Below are 10805 nucleotides of genomic sequence, written 5' to 3'. Positions count from 1 at the left end.
TCAAATTGATTTCTGATTGACTAGGAAGATCAATCACATGAATAGGGGATTGAGTTCAATCATGGGGTGTGATTCAAATATCTGTGTCTATAATGTAACATAACAAGATCTCTGGGCACCAAGACTCAGGTGTTACATGTGTGTTAGTAATTACATCAATGGATCCTAAATGTTGTGTACCTGAATTCCATGAAAGGAAGGCAGACATTTTGCCTTTGGGGATCTCTCCCAATAAAACAAAACAATCTTATGTCTGGCACTTGTCTTGCACACAGCCAAACTAGTTCAGTCCTTGGTAACATGCACAGTTCCCTGAGGACCAACTGGATGTATCCCAGACTTAGCAATAAGCCCTGAGCACTGTGACATATGATGCCCCCCCAAAAGTTTCTTCTCTAATCTCATGTACATCTTCTTCCGTGAGTTATGAGAACCATTCTAATGAATTATCCCAAAAGGACCATGGGAACAGAATCTGAAGCCATGGAAGTCTAATTTGGGCCCCTGTGGGTTTGTACTAATTTCACGTGGATCTACTGAAATTAAATTACGGCTCATGTTGCAAGCAAAACAGAACACACCTATCTCTTTATCTAGAACTTTAATGGAAAGGTGAACAAGAGAGACCATGGTTATAAAATTAGTTTCTGTCTCATATCATCATGTAATAATAAAATTAATCCCTGGCAGTCAGTGTGGACAGGTGGTAGCTGTCATTCTAACATTAAAGGACACTGAAATAAAATATATAATGGGGTCCCATCTTTGTGAAATGAAGAACCTTTCTTTATCCCAAAAGTGTGCAGTCAAATGTAATATCATGACTTATCAGTGGGATTTCAAGCCACTTTTCTAGGAGACATTCGAACCAAGCCAATGAGATTTAATGATATTAAGACAAGGAGCCTATGGAAATCCTATTATTTGTCTATAGGACACCATGCATTTAAGAGTTATCTTGGGTTTTGTTAGCTTTATCACATCTTATTAAAGTGAAGGACTCCATAAAGTTCCTTGTAAGTTTCAAGCTAATCTACATTATTTTAAAATCATATTTTTATTCACAACTCCGATGGGATGACTGTCTGAAAATAAATGGTTTTATTACGATTATTCTATTCTCTTCAAGCACACCAGATTACTTCTCTACCTCTCTTTCTCTACTGTAATTACTTCTCCTCTTCAGAAACACTTCTTAACCACATCTCACAGTTGCCGCTCTGTACACTCATCAGTCCAGCTCTACAGATTAACAAATAATGAGAAGCAAATCAAACTGTAAAAATTCACAGGTACACTGATTTCCTAGTTGGAAACCCTAGAGCACCCTTGGAAGGCGGGCAGACCAAGTTCCTGTCCTAACAAGGTAGCTACACCCACGCCCCACAGCTGCTGCTATGCCAACAACCCTGCTTCACTGAAGAGATGCCATTCCAGCAAAAGTTCCAGATTCACTGGTTTTCAGGATGAAAATCCTGGAGTCTTCTCTGAGTGCAGGCAGGCAGCCTCACAGCCACCATCATCATGTGATTCATCGGCCCAATTCTACACATCCTAGAGCTCCTGGAGTGACACCTCCACACTCCACAGTAGTAACAGTCCAATAGGAGCACCGAAAATTAGATGGGAAAGTAGCATAGAAGCCAGCTTAGCCCAATAAACCAAAACAATAACAGAAAGACTCAACTAGCAACAAACAGCTTAGTAAAACCTCAGACAAGGAGTTTATGACCCCTGGTGAGATAAAACAATTTTCACAAGTTTTCTTTCACCGAGGAATTTTTAAAAATAATTCCATTAGCCACTTTGTTGTAAAAGGCAATATAAACTAAATTATTTTTGTCTAATAAGGGAGCAGGCTGGGGGTGGGGAGTGGACACTGAGGACAATTGTGGAGTAAAGGTCACACTGGGGGGGTAACTGGTGTTGGAACATTGTATACTTTAACCACTAAACCTCTAAATTATGAACAACTTTGTAAACCAAAGCGTTTAAATAAAGACAAGCCAAAAAACCCCGTAGCCACCCACATTGGGCTTCTGCCACTGCTAGAGAAATGGTCTAGCTGAAGGATTGATATCACAGAGATGCCAGAGAGACACTAGCAGCTGAGCAACCCAGCTCCAAAGCTCCTGAAGTAACACCTCCAAGCTTCACAGAGCTGACAACTCAGGAGAAGGAGAGCAAAATCAGATGGGAAAATTGAGTAGAAGCCTCAATCAGTGAAAATAACACACAAAGCCAAATTCCCACCTACCAGCTCAGTAACTCCTCAGGCCATGACTTTCACAACACCAGTTTGAGATATATGTTGTATCAAACAACAAAATGTGAGAGAGCATGCTTGAAGGGTAGGTGGGAACCTGGGGACATTATGGAGAGACAATTATGTTGGTGGTGAGGTTGATGTTGGAATATTGAATACCTGAAACAATTGTATTGTGAACACCTTTGTAATTCATGGTGTTTAAATAAATTCAAATTCGAGGCTGAAAAAAATAATTTATTAATTAATTTAAAAATTACTTAAGGCTATATCAGGCAGTTGTTGGGAACTACTCTGATTCTGTGTTAAGAAATCAGGACCAGTAATGAATAGGGGACCATATGCATTGCTGGGGATCTAAACAAGGGTCAGTCACAGGAAAGGCAAGTGCCTTAATCTTGTACTATCTCTCTGGCTCCAAGAAATACTTAATTTATGTCTCTACTCCTTAAATTTATGGAATATCTGGCCTAATTTGACATGTTTTTCATCTATGTGGCAGACTAAAATGCACTTCCCAAATATATACATAGCCTGATCCCTGGGGAGATAATTGTTGCCTCAAATGGAAAAGGTGTCTCTGAAGGGATGGTGACATCCTGGATTAAGGCTGACACACTGGTATGCCCCCACCCCTTAAAAACAAGAGAACAGAAGGTGACAAGATTAGAGGACAAAGGCAGAAGGTCAAAAAGCCTCTGTTTGTAAGGAATCTTTGAGAAACAGACCCCTCAAAAGTGTCTGAAAAAGAAATGGGAGAGGTCATACAGCAGGTAGAGCATTTGTCTTCCACGTGGCTAACCTAAGTTCAAGCCCCAGCACCACATATAGTCCCCTGAGCACTGAAGGAGTGATTCCTGAGCACAGAGCCAGGAGAAAGCCCTGAGAACCACTTGGTGTTGTCTTTCCCACAAAAAAATACATCTGAAAAGGGCAGACACAAGAGTTTTCAGTTGTCCTAGAAGTTCTTCAAGTATGAAGAGAATGCAGGGAAAAAATACCTATGGCTAGGAAAGGGTGGAAGACAAGAGTATAAGACTAGATATAGAAGAAAAATTGAGCACTAAGAGGAAATCAATTAAAACACTGCCTACTTGCATAAAAATAGGCCAACTCTTAAAAAAAACACACAAAGTAACAAAACACTCAACTCCAAGAAGATCATATGATATTTAAAAAATTGGATTTGGAGTTACAACCCATGTGGAAAATACATTTCTATGTACTGATGCTTTCACTGAAAAATTCTACCAAAAATTTAAAGAAGAAATAAAACCAATTCTACACATTTTCTTCCATTAAAAAAAAAGAGGGAGGGAAAAGGCTCTCCAAGGACTTTTATGAGACTATAATGCCATGATAGCAATACCAGATAAAAACAGTAAAAAGACAGAAAGAGAGAAGATCACAGATCTATATATGATGAACCTGAGCATGTATATGTATGTGCATGCATAAGCACACACAAATACACACACACAATCCTGAAGGCAGAATCAGCAAATCAAATCAAGCAATATGTGAAAATAATCGTAAACCACATATTGGAGCCTAGGATCAGTTTGAACAGGATTTGTCTTCACAATGATGGTTGAAAACGAAGCAATGACTGTTCAGAAATAGATCCAGAGAGAGAATCGTGAGTCTGCAGAGAGAGCACCAATGCCCAGAATCTGTTGGTGGATTCTGCCTTTCCACAGTACTCTCTCCTTGTGATTTTCAGAGTTCCCGAGTAGGGAGAGCACTGTCCATGAGTGGACTGTCGGCCGTATATGGGGAAGATCTCCTTTCTGCAGGAAAGCGTCCTTGCTCTTTCATAAGGTGTTTACAAAAAGAATGGAAGTGGCGACTGCCATATTGTATTTTGCACTCCTAACAAACAACACAAAATCAGTCTAGACACTCTACTGGGTGATACTTTTCACAATGTTGACCTTCTAAGCGTCTCTCTTCCAACCAAACCTCTTCTCTGAGTCTTATACATCTAATTATTTTCTGGGCATGTCTTCTCTCTCTTCCTCCAAGAGATCTTTCCCTAGAGTCCACAGAGCGGTGCCCCCATATCTTACCTACACATCACTCACTACTTGACCCCCTCATAATCAAGAGAGGTTCAGTTGACCCTGGTATTCACAGTCTCTCTCTCCACCTTCCCAGATTGCTCCAATCTTTCTTCAACTCCTAAGGCTATCAGGTTCCCTCGGATCCACTCTTTGTGGCCACAGTGTGATGGTTTTGCCCTGCACATCACCCGTAATGACTAAGGTTGCTCATTTTTGTTCTTGCTTAGGATTCATATATTCTCTCCTGGGTCCCCTCACTACGTATGACAGAGAGACCTTATCTCTCTGCATCATGTGCCCCAGGCACTGTGTCTGAAATCTAGTGCTAAATAAGGAGATGCAGGATGAAGGGAAAATGCCAGGCATGATCCTCTCTCTGACAGATTCTTGCCAGTGGCCTCCTTGCTGGTCTCTGCCTCTCCTCATCCACCTGCCCCCAATTTGTCTTAACTCTGATTCCGGTTGACCTTTCTAAAAGAGACTTCTGACACCATTGATCCCTGAGACCAGGCAGGCTGCATCTGGGGCCTGGACACCGCTAGCATGTCTCCGGTTTCAGAGTGCTGGGGTGTCGGTTTGACAGGTCAGTTCAGAGGGACCAAGAGAGGTTGGAAGGGGGATGGGACACCAAAGTCAATCCCTTCCACCCCATCCCCCTCGCCTCCCCCAGCCTTCCTACTGTGCAAAGCAGCATTTCCTGTCCTCCCTCTTTTATTATTTCCTAGCAAAAAGCGCTTTGACTGCCAAACAATCCCGATGTGACTGGTCCCCCCTCCCCCCCGGGAATGAGTTACTTTTCTAAAATGCAAAAAAAAAAAAAGAAATGTTCAGGCATATGGTAGACATTGCTCAATATTTGCTGAACATATTAATGTGAATTCCCTGTCTCCGTTCCTTGGCCTGCGAGGCATTTGAGGCCCCGTATAGGGGCTCCAAGGTGGAGGGTGCTGCTTGTGTGGACAGGAAAGAGCCAGAAGGATTCACATTTCATCTGGGGCCTCTGGGCCTCTGCTCTGAAAGCATGCACCCTGCCCACCGGAGGCTGTGTGGCGGACCCCCCTTCCTCCACTCACTATGGAAACCAGTGCCAAGACAAGCCTCCCCTCCTAGCCCCGAGTCTGCCAAGAACAGCCTATTCCACAGCTGTGTAATCTGTTCCACATTACAGAGTTTGAAGTAACCCACCAGCAGAACTGTCTGCACCAGAATATTTTCAGTGAAAACTTCTCCATCGACTTTCTGTATCCCGGCAACTTCTATTTACAGAAGCTTGATCCAAAGCGTACCCCTGTGTGGGTTTTTGTTGTTGTTGTTGTTTGAGTGGGGGAGATTGTTTGAAAACTTCAGGCTTTGGTTTTGAAACTTCTGACTTTGAGAGAACTCACAGCTTCTATTCAATAGGGCAGACCCATCGCAGGCGGTCAAACGGATCCCAAACATTGCCAGGGCACCTTGGAAGCTCCGTTGACTTAGCACAGTCAGGATGCCTCTTGAGAACGGGCCTCCCTGTCCTTCCTATCATGTCGCCTGTCCTTTCCCTTGTCTTTCTCAAGGTCTGTGTTGTGGGTCTATGGGAATCTCATGATGAACCTACTGCCACGTGTGAAGGGCAATCCTGAGGGTTTCTGTTCCCCATCCCCCACTGTGAATTTTCCTCTTGCTGGGATGTGGAGCCTCTTCAGCTGACCTTTTCCTGGAAAGACCATGACATCATTTTTGCAGGAGCCTGGTTGGGCTCGAAGGCCGAGCAGAACAAGGAGGCTACCCCGGCGCTGTCTTAAACTTGTACAACCATTCCCGGCTTTCAACCCTCATGGGAGCCGGAACAAGCCCAGTACATTCTTAAAGGACCCCTAGTGAGGGGCGTTAAGTGAGTGGGGTGGGATGTGGGGGAGGGTGCTGTTCACCACTTCACCAGAATGAAGTTCAGTCAACTCAGAAGGACTGCAACCCAAAGAACGCTGCTGTTTCACTGCAGCACGAGCTTACATAATTTTATAATTATTGTGCTTTTATGATTGCTTTCATAAGTTTTTAATAGAAGTGTTTTTTATATTTTCCTAGTTGTTGTGCCCAAGCTTGTGATTTAATTCCATGAATCTACTCAATGTAGGAGGGTGAACTATGAGGATATAATTTTAATAACCTCACAGTGACAAAAAAATAGTGGCACATGGCCAAAGCTTAGCTGAAGTTTAAATAATAGGCTCAAACATTTTCATTATTAAAAATACATCAAGTGAACCAGTTAATCCAAAGAGTTAGGAAAGAATAAACACCCAAATAAAAGGGGGGGTGAGTATAAAATTGATGGAGGCAAAACATGTAGGAAATAAATATTATATTTAAGAAGAGCAACGCAATAAATTGAGTAGAGACATTTGTCAGAATAGTGAAACAGGGACCAAAGCGATAGCACTGCGGGGAGAGTTTTTGCCTCACACACAGCTGACCCGGATTTGATCCCCAGCATCCCATAGGGTCCTCTGAGCACTGCCAGGAGTAATTCTTGAGTCTGGTACAGCCAGGAAAAACACCTGGGAATCACCAGGTGTGAACCAAAAAGCCAAAAAAAAAAAAAACCCTAATGAAAACACCTTTGGAAATGACACAACTCTGTAATTAAGGATATAGATAGAAACCACAAAGATCATAAACAAGTTCTGAAGAGCCGCATTTAATGTGGAGGAAACGTGTGTGAAAAAGATGAGCTAAGGAGTCAGTGGAAGCACTAGATATAAGGAAACAGAACAGACCCCAGTCAAGAAGCTATTTTAATTATGCTGGGATCCAAGGTCACCACAGCCTGCCTGGAGAATGCTGCTGAGGACGCCGAGGAGGGGCTGGAAAAATTACACGGGCTCGAACCAAAGAGGCTCATGTTTACAGATGCCCTTTGTTTCTAGATGTTTCTAGATGCCTTTGACCCTTGGACATCCGCTTCGTTTTGGCCCAACATGGGCCTGTTTTCCACACTGGGAAACACAAACGCTCACAGGTTGTTGGACCAAGATTATTGGATGTGTGGGGCATGTAGCTGTGTGCACCAATCTGCGAGGAGACTAGGGATGTGTTGGGGTGTTGGGGTTGGGGTGCTGTGAGAAGGTGAATTTTCCACAGGAATTGAGCAGAGGCGCTGGCAGCTGGAAGGTGCTGAGCAAGCACCCGGGGATGCTGTCACAAATGGGACGGATGGATGGTGGGTTCTTACTGGGAAGAGTTAAGTGTGTATGCATGAACATTCAGACACTAGTCATGTCCTGAATGCGCATTTCTCTGGTTTAACCGTCTGCTTGTTAGGGACCCAATACAGATCTTGGTTGGGCTTTAGGATTCTTATCTCAGACTGCTCTACAAAGTTCCTGAACGTTCTCTGAGCACCCCGATTGTGCCTTCTGTTTCAATCCTCCCCTTCATTCTCTGGGCCACCAGGCTCTGCATCCAGAATCCCTGTCGTCGACTCATCTCTCCTTTGATTTGCAATCTACCCGCTGGGACCTTCCCCGCAAAAGAAAGCCGAGGGCCTGAGCAATAGGCCAGCGGGTAGGGCATGTGCCTTCCATGTGGCTGACAAAGTTTTAGGTCCCCGGTCCCACATAGGGTACCAGCGCACCACCAGGAATGATTCCTGAGCACAGAGCCAGGTGTAAGCTGGGTATAGCTTAATAAACAAAAGAAAAAGTTGGCCTCTGAGCTGGAGTCCAGCAGGTAAGATTCTTGCCTTGTACGCGGCCGACCTGGTTCAATCCGCGGTGTCCCATGGGGTCCCTCAAACGTATAATTCCTGAGCTCTGAGCCAGGAGCAAGCCCTGAGCACTGCTTGGCGTGGCTCTGCAGCACTGTCGTCCTGTTGTTCATCGATTTGCTCCAGTGGACACCAGTAATGTCCCCATTGTGAGATTTAGTGTTACTGTTTTTGGAATATCGAATACACCAGGGGTAGCTTGCCAGGCTCTGCCGGGTTGTCGGGATACTCTCGGTAGCTTGCTGGGCTCTCCGAAAGGGACAGACGAATCGAACCCAGTCTGCTGCGTGCAAGGCAAACACCCTACCCTCTGTGCTATCACTCTTAAACCTCAGGACGTGGCTCAAAAAAAACGAAAAAGGGAAAAAGAAAAAGTCAGGGTTAGAGTAATAGTACAGTGGGTAGGGCGTATGCCTTGCATGCAGGCTTAATCCCAGACACCCCATATGGTCCCCTGAAAGCCCCCAGGAGTTATTCCTGAGCTCAGAGACAGGACAAGTCCTAACCACTCCTGGGTGTGGCTCAAAAACAGGAGAAAAGAAAAACGCCGACGTCAGCATCCGAGCGTCTCAGCGGCAGAAGGGAAGTTAGCATGCGGTTCCCTCGACTTGCTCCTTCTCCAGTGCTCCTCCTCCCCCACGTCCACCCCCAGAGCTCGGGAGCGCGCGCGCGACTCCGCGGATAGGGCTGGGGCCGCGAGGCGTTCGCCCCCAGCCCCCGCCCGCGCGCGGGGCTGTCCCGGGGGTCCCCCGCGCCCCGCCCCGGGCCGCGCGCGCGCGCACGCGCACTGGCCGCGCCGCCCCGCCCCGCCCGGGCCCTGCGGAAGGCGCCGCGCGGCCGCGACGCGCCACTTCCTCTCCCGGCTAGCACGGAGCGAGCGGCGGCGCCACGAGCTCCCAGCCCGGCCGCCCTGCCCCGCGCCCCCCGGCCCGCCATGTCGGAACCCAGTGAGGCCGCGCGCGAGCCCCCCGGCAACGCCGACGCCGAGTGCCCTGCCGGGGAGACCCCGCAGGCCGCCACCCAGGACGGGGCTCCCGGGGCCGCGCCGCCGCCGCCACCGGCCGCCGCCGAGGACGGGGACCCCAAGGCCCCGCCGCCGGCCGCAGCCGGGGAAGGCCGCGCCCTGCAGGGCCCTGTTGCCGCGCAGCCCGGGCCGGGCGCGCCGGCGCCCGCGCAGCTGGTGCAGAAGGCGCACGAGCTCATGTGGTACGTGCTGGTGAAGGACCAGAAGCGCATGGTCATCTGGTTCCCCGACATGGTGAAGGACGTCATCGGCAGCTACAAGAAATGGTGCCGCAGCATCCTGCGGCGCACCAGCCTCATCCTGGCGCGCGTCTTCGGGCTGCACCTGCGCCTCAGCAGCCTGCACACCATGGAGTTCGCGCTGGTCAAGGCTCTGGCGCCCGCCGAGCTGGAGCGCGTGGCGCTGGGCAACCGCATGCCCATGACCGGCCTGCTGCTCATGATCCTCAGCCTCATCTACGTGAAGGGCCGCGGCGCGCGCGAGAGCGCCGTGTGGAACGTGCTGCGCATCCTGGGGCTGCGGCCCTGGAAGAAGCACTCGACCTTCGGCGACGTGCGCAAGCTCATCACGCAGGAGTTCGTGCAGCAGAACTACCTGAAGTACCAGCGCGTGCCCCACGTGGAGCCCCCCGAGTACGAGTTCTTCTGGGGCCCCCGCGCCAGCCGCGAGATCACCAAGCTGCAGATCATGGAGTTCCTGGCCCGGGTCTTTAAGAAGGACCCCCAGGCCTGGCCGTCCCGCTACCGGGAGGCCCTGGAGGAGGCCCGGGCGCTGCGGGAGGCCCAGTCCCCGGCCCACTGCCCCCGCAGCGGCCCGGAGGATTAGCCAGGTGCGCGCCGCCGGCTCCCCGACCCGCGCCGCAGCGCGCGCGGGAGGGGTGGGTGGTTTCGAGTCCGCGGGCCTGGCAGTGCAGTATTTCACATGTTAACTTTGGAAGTTTCCAGTGCCCCGTGCTTTTCTACCTTCCCAGGCGATGTTGTTGATTCCTTTCCACCCTGTCTCGGTAGTATGTACGACTTATGCATGTGCATTTCTAAGTCTGGCCCCCACCCTCCACCCGTCGGTGCTTTTTTCGCTTCTGTATCTCTCTTGAAGTTTTATGAGTTTCTGGTTTCTGTTTTCTCCTTTTGTACCAGAGATGTGCTAACCCCGAAAGAAACACATTGAGAAAATTTCCATCTACTTCTTTTATACGGGACGGATCGTGGGTGTTGGGGCGGAGGGCGCCTGGGGAGTTGGGAAGGGAGTTTGGAAGGACTTGCCCAGCAAAACTGGCCTAGCCCCTGGCAAGGCCAAGCAACCCCCCACCCCCATTCTTTGTGAACTTGTTGGGCCGCTGGAACATCTGTGCGGAGTGAAGCAGTCTCGATGTGGGTACTTGGCACACTTTACAAATACAACCCCACCATGAGTAAACTTGGAAATCAACATTAAAGATTCTTGTGATACAATCATTTTTTGAAAAGTGTACTTTATCCTTTTCTTTAATAAAAAAAAGTGGTTGGGGCTGGGGAATGAAACAAAGAATTCTCTACAGAATGCACCCTTGGAACTGTGTCTGGGCTGGGTGGGGATCACAGCGCTGCACCATTACTCAGAAATGTGGGAAGTTCAGGGTGGTTTTTTTTTTTTAATGTAAGTCACATGTTCAAGACTTTGACAAATAAGGAAAAGTATAAAAGCCAAAGCCAAATTTCTCAGAATCAC

General features: G+C 48.2%; 1 protein-coding gene across 1 annotated transcript; it reads left to right on the top strand.

Annotated features, from left to right (window-relative positions):
* The first annotated feature begins 8873 nt into the window (after positions 1-8873).
* Positions 8874-10552, top strand: NDN (necdin, MAGE family member). The gene has a single exon (XM_004617497.2). It carries the CDS (start codon positions 9009-9011, stop codon positions 9921-9923), a length of 915 nt encoding a protein of 304 aa, XP_004617554.2. The 5' UTR covers positions 8874-9008; the 3' UTR covers positions 9924-10552.
* Positions 10553-10805: the final 253 nt, after the last annotated feature.

The sequence above is a fragment of the Sorex araneus genome, chromosome 6 (assembly GCF_027595985.1).
Source record: "Sorex araneus isolate mSorAra2 chromosome 6, mSorAra2.pri, whole genome shotgun sequence".
Taxonomy (NCBI): Eukaryota; Metazoa; Chordata; class Mammalia; order Eulipotyphla; family Soricidae; genus Sorex; species Sorex araneus.
Note: the sequence above shows the minus strand (reverse complement) of the source record. Positions and strands in the feature narration are given on the sequence as shown.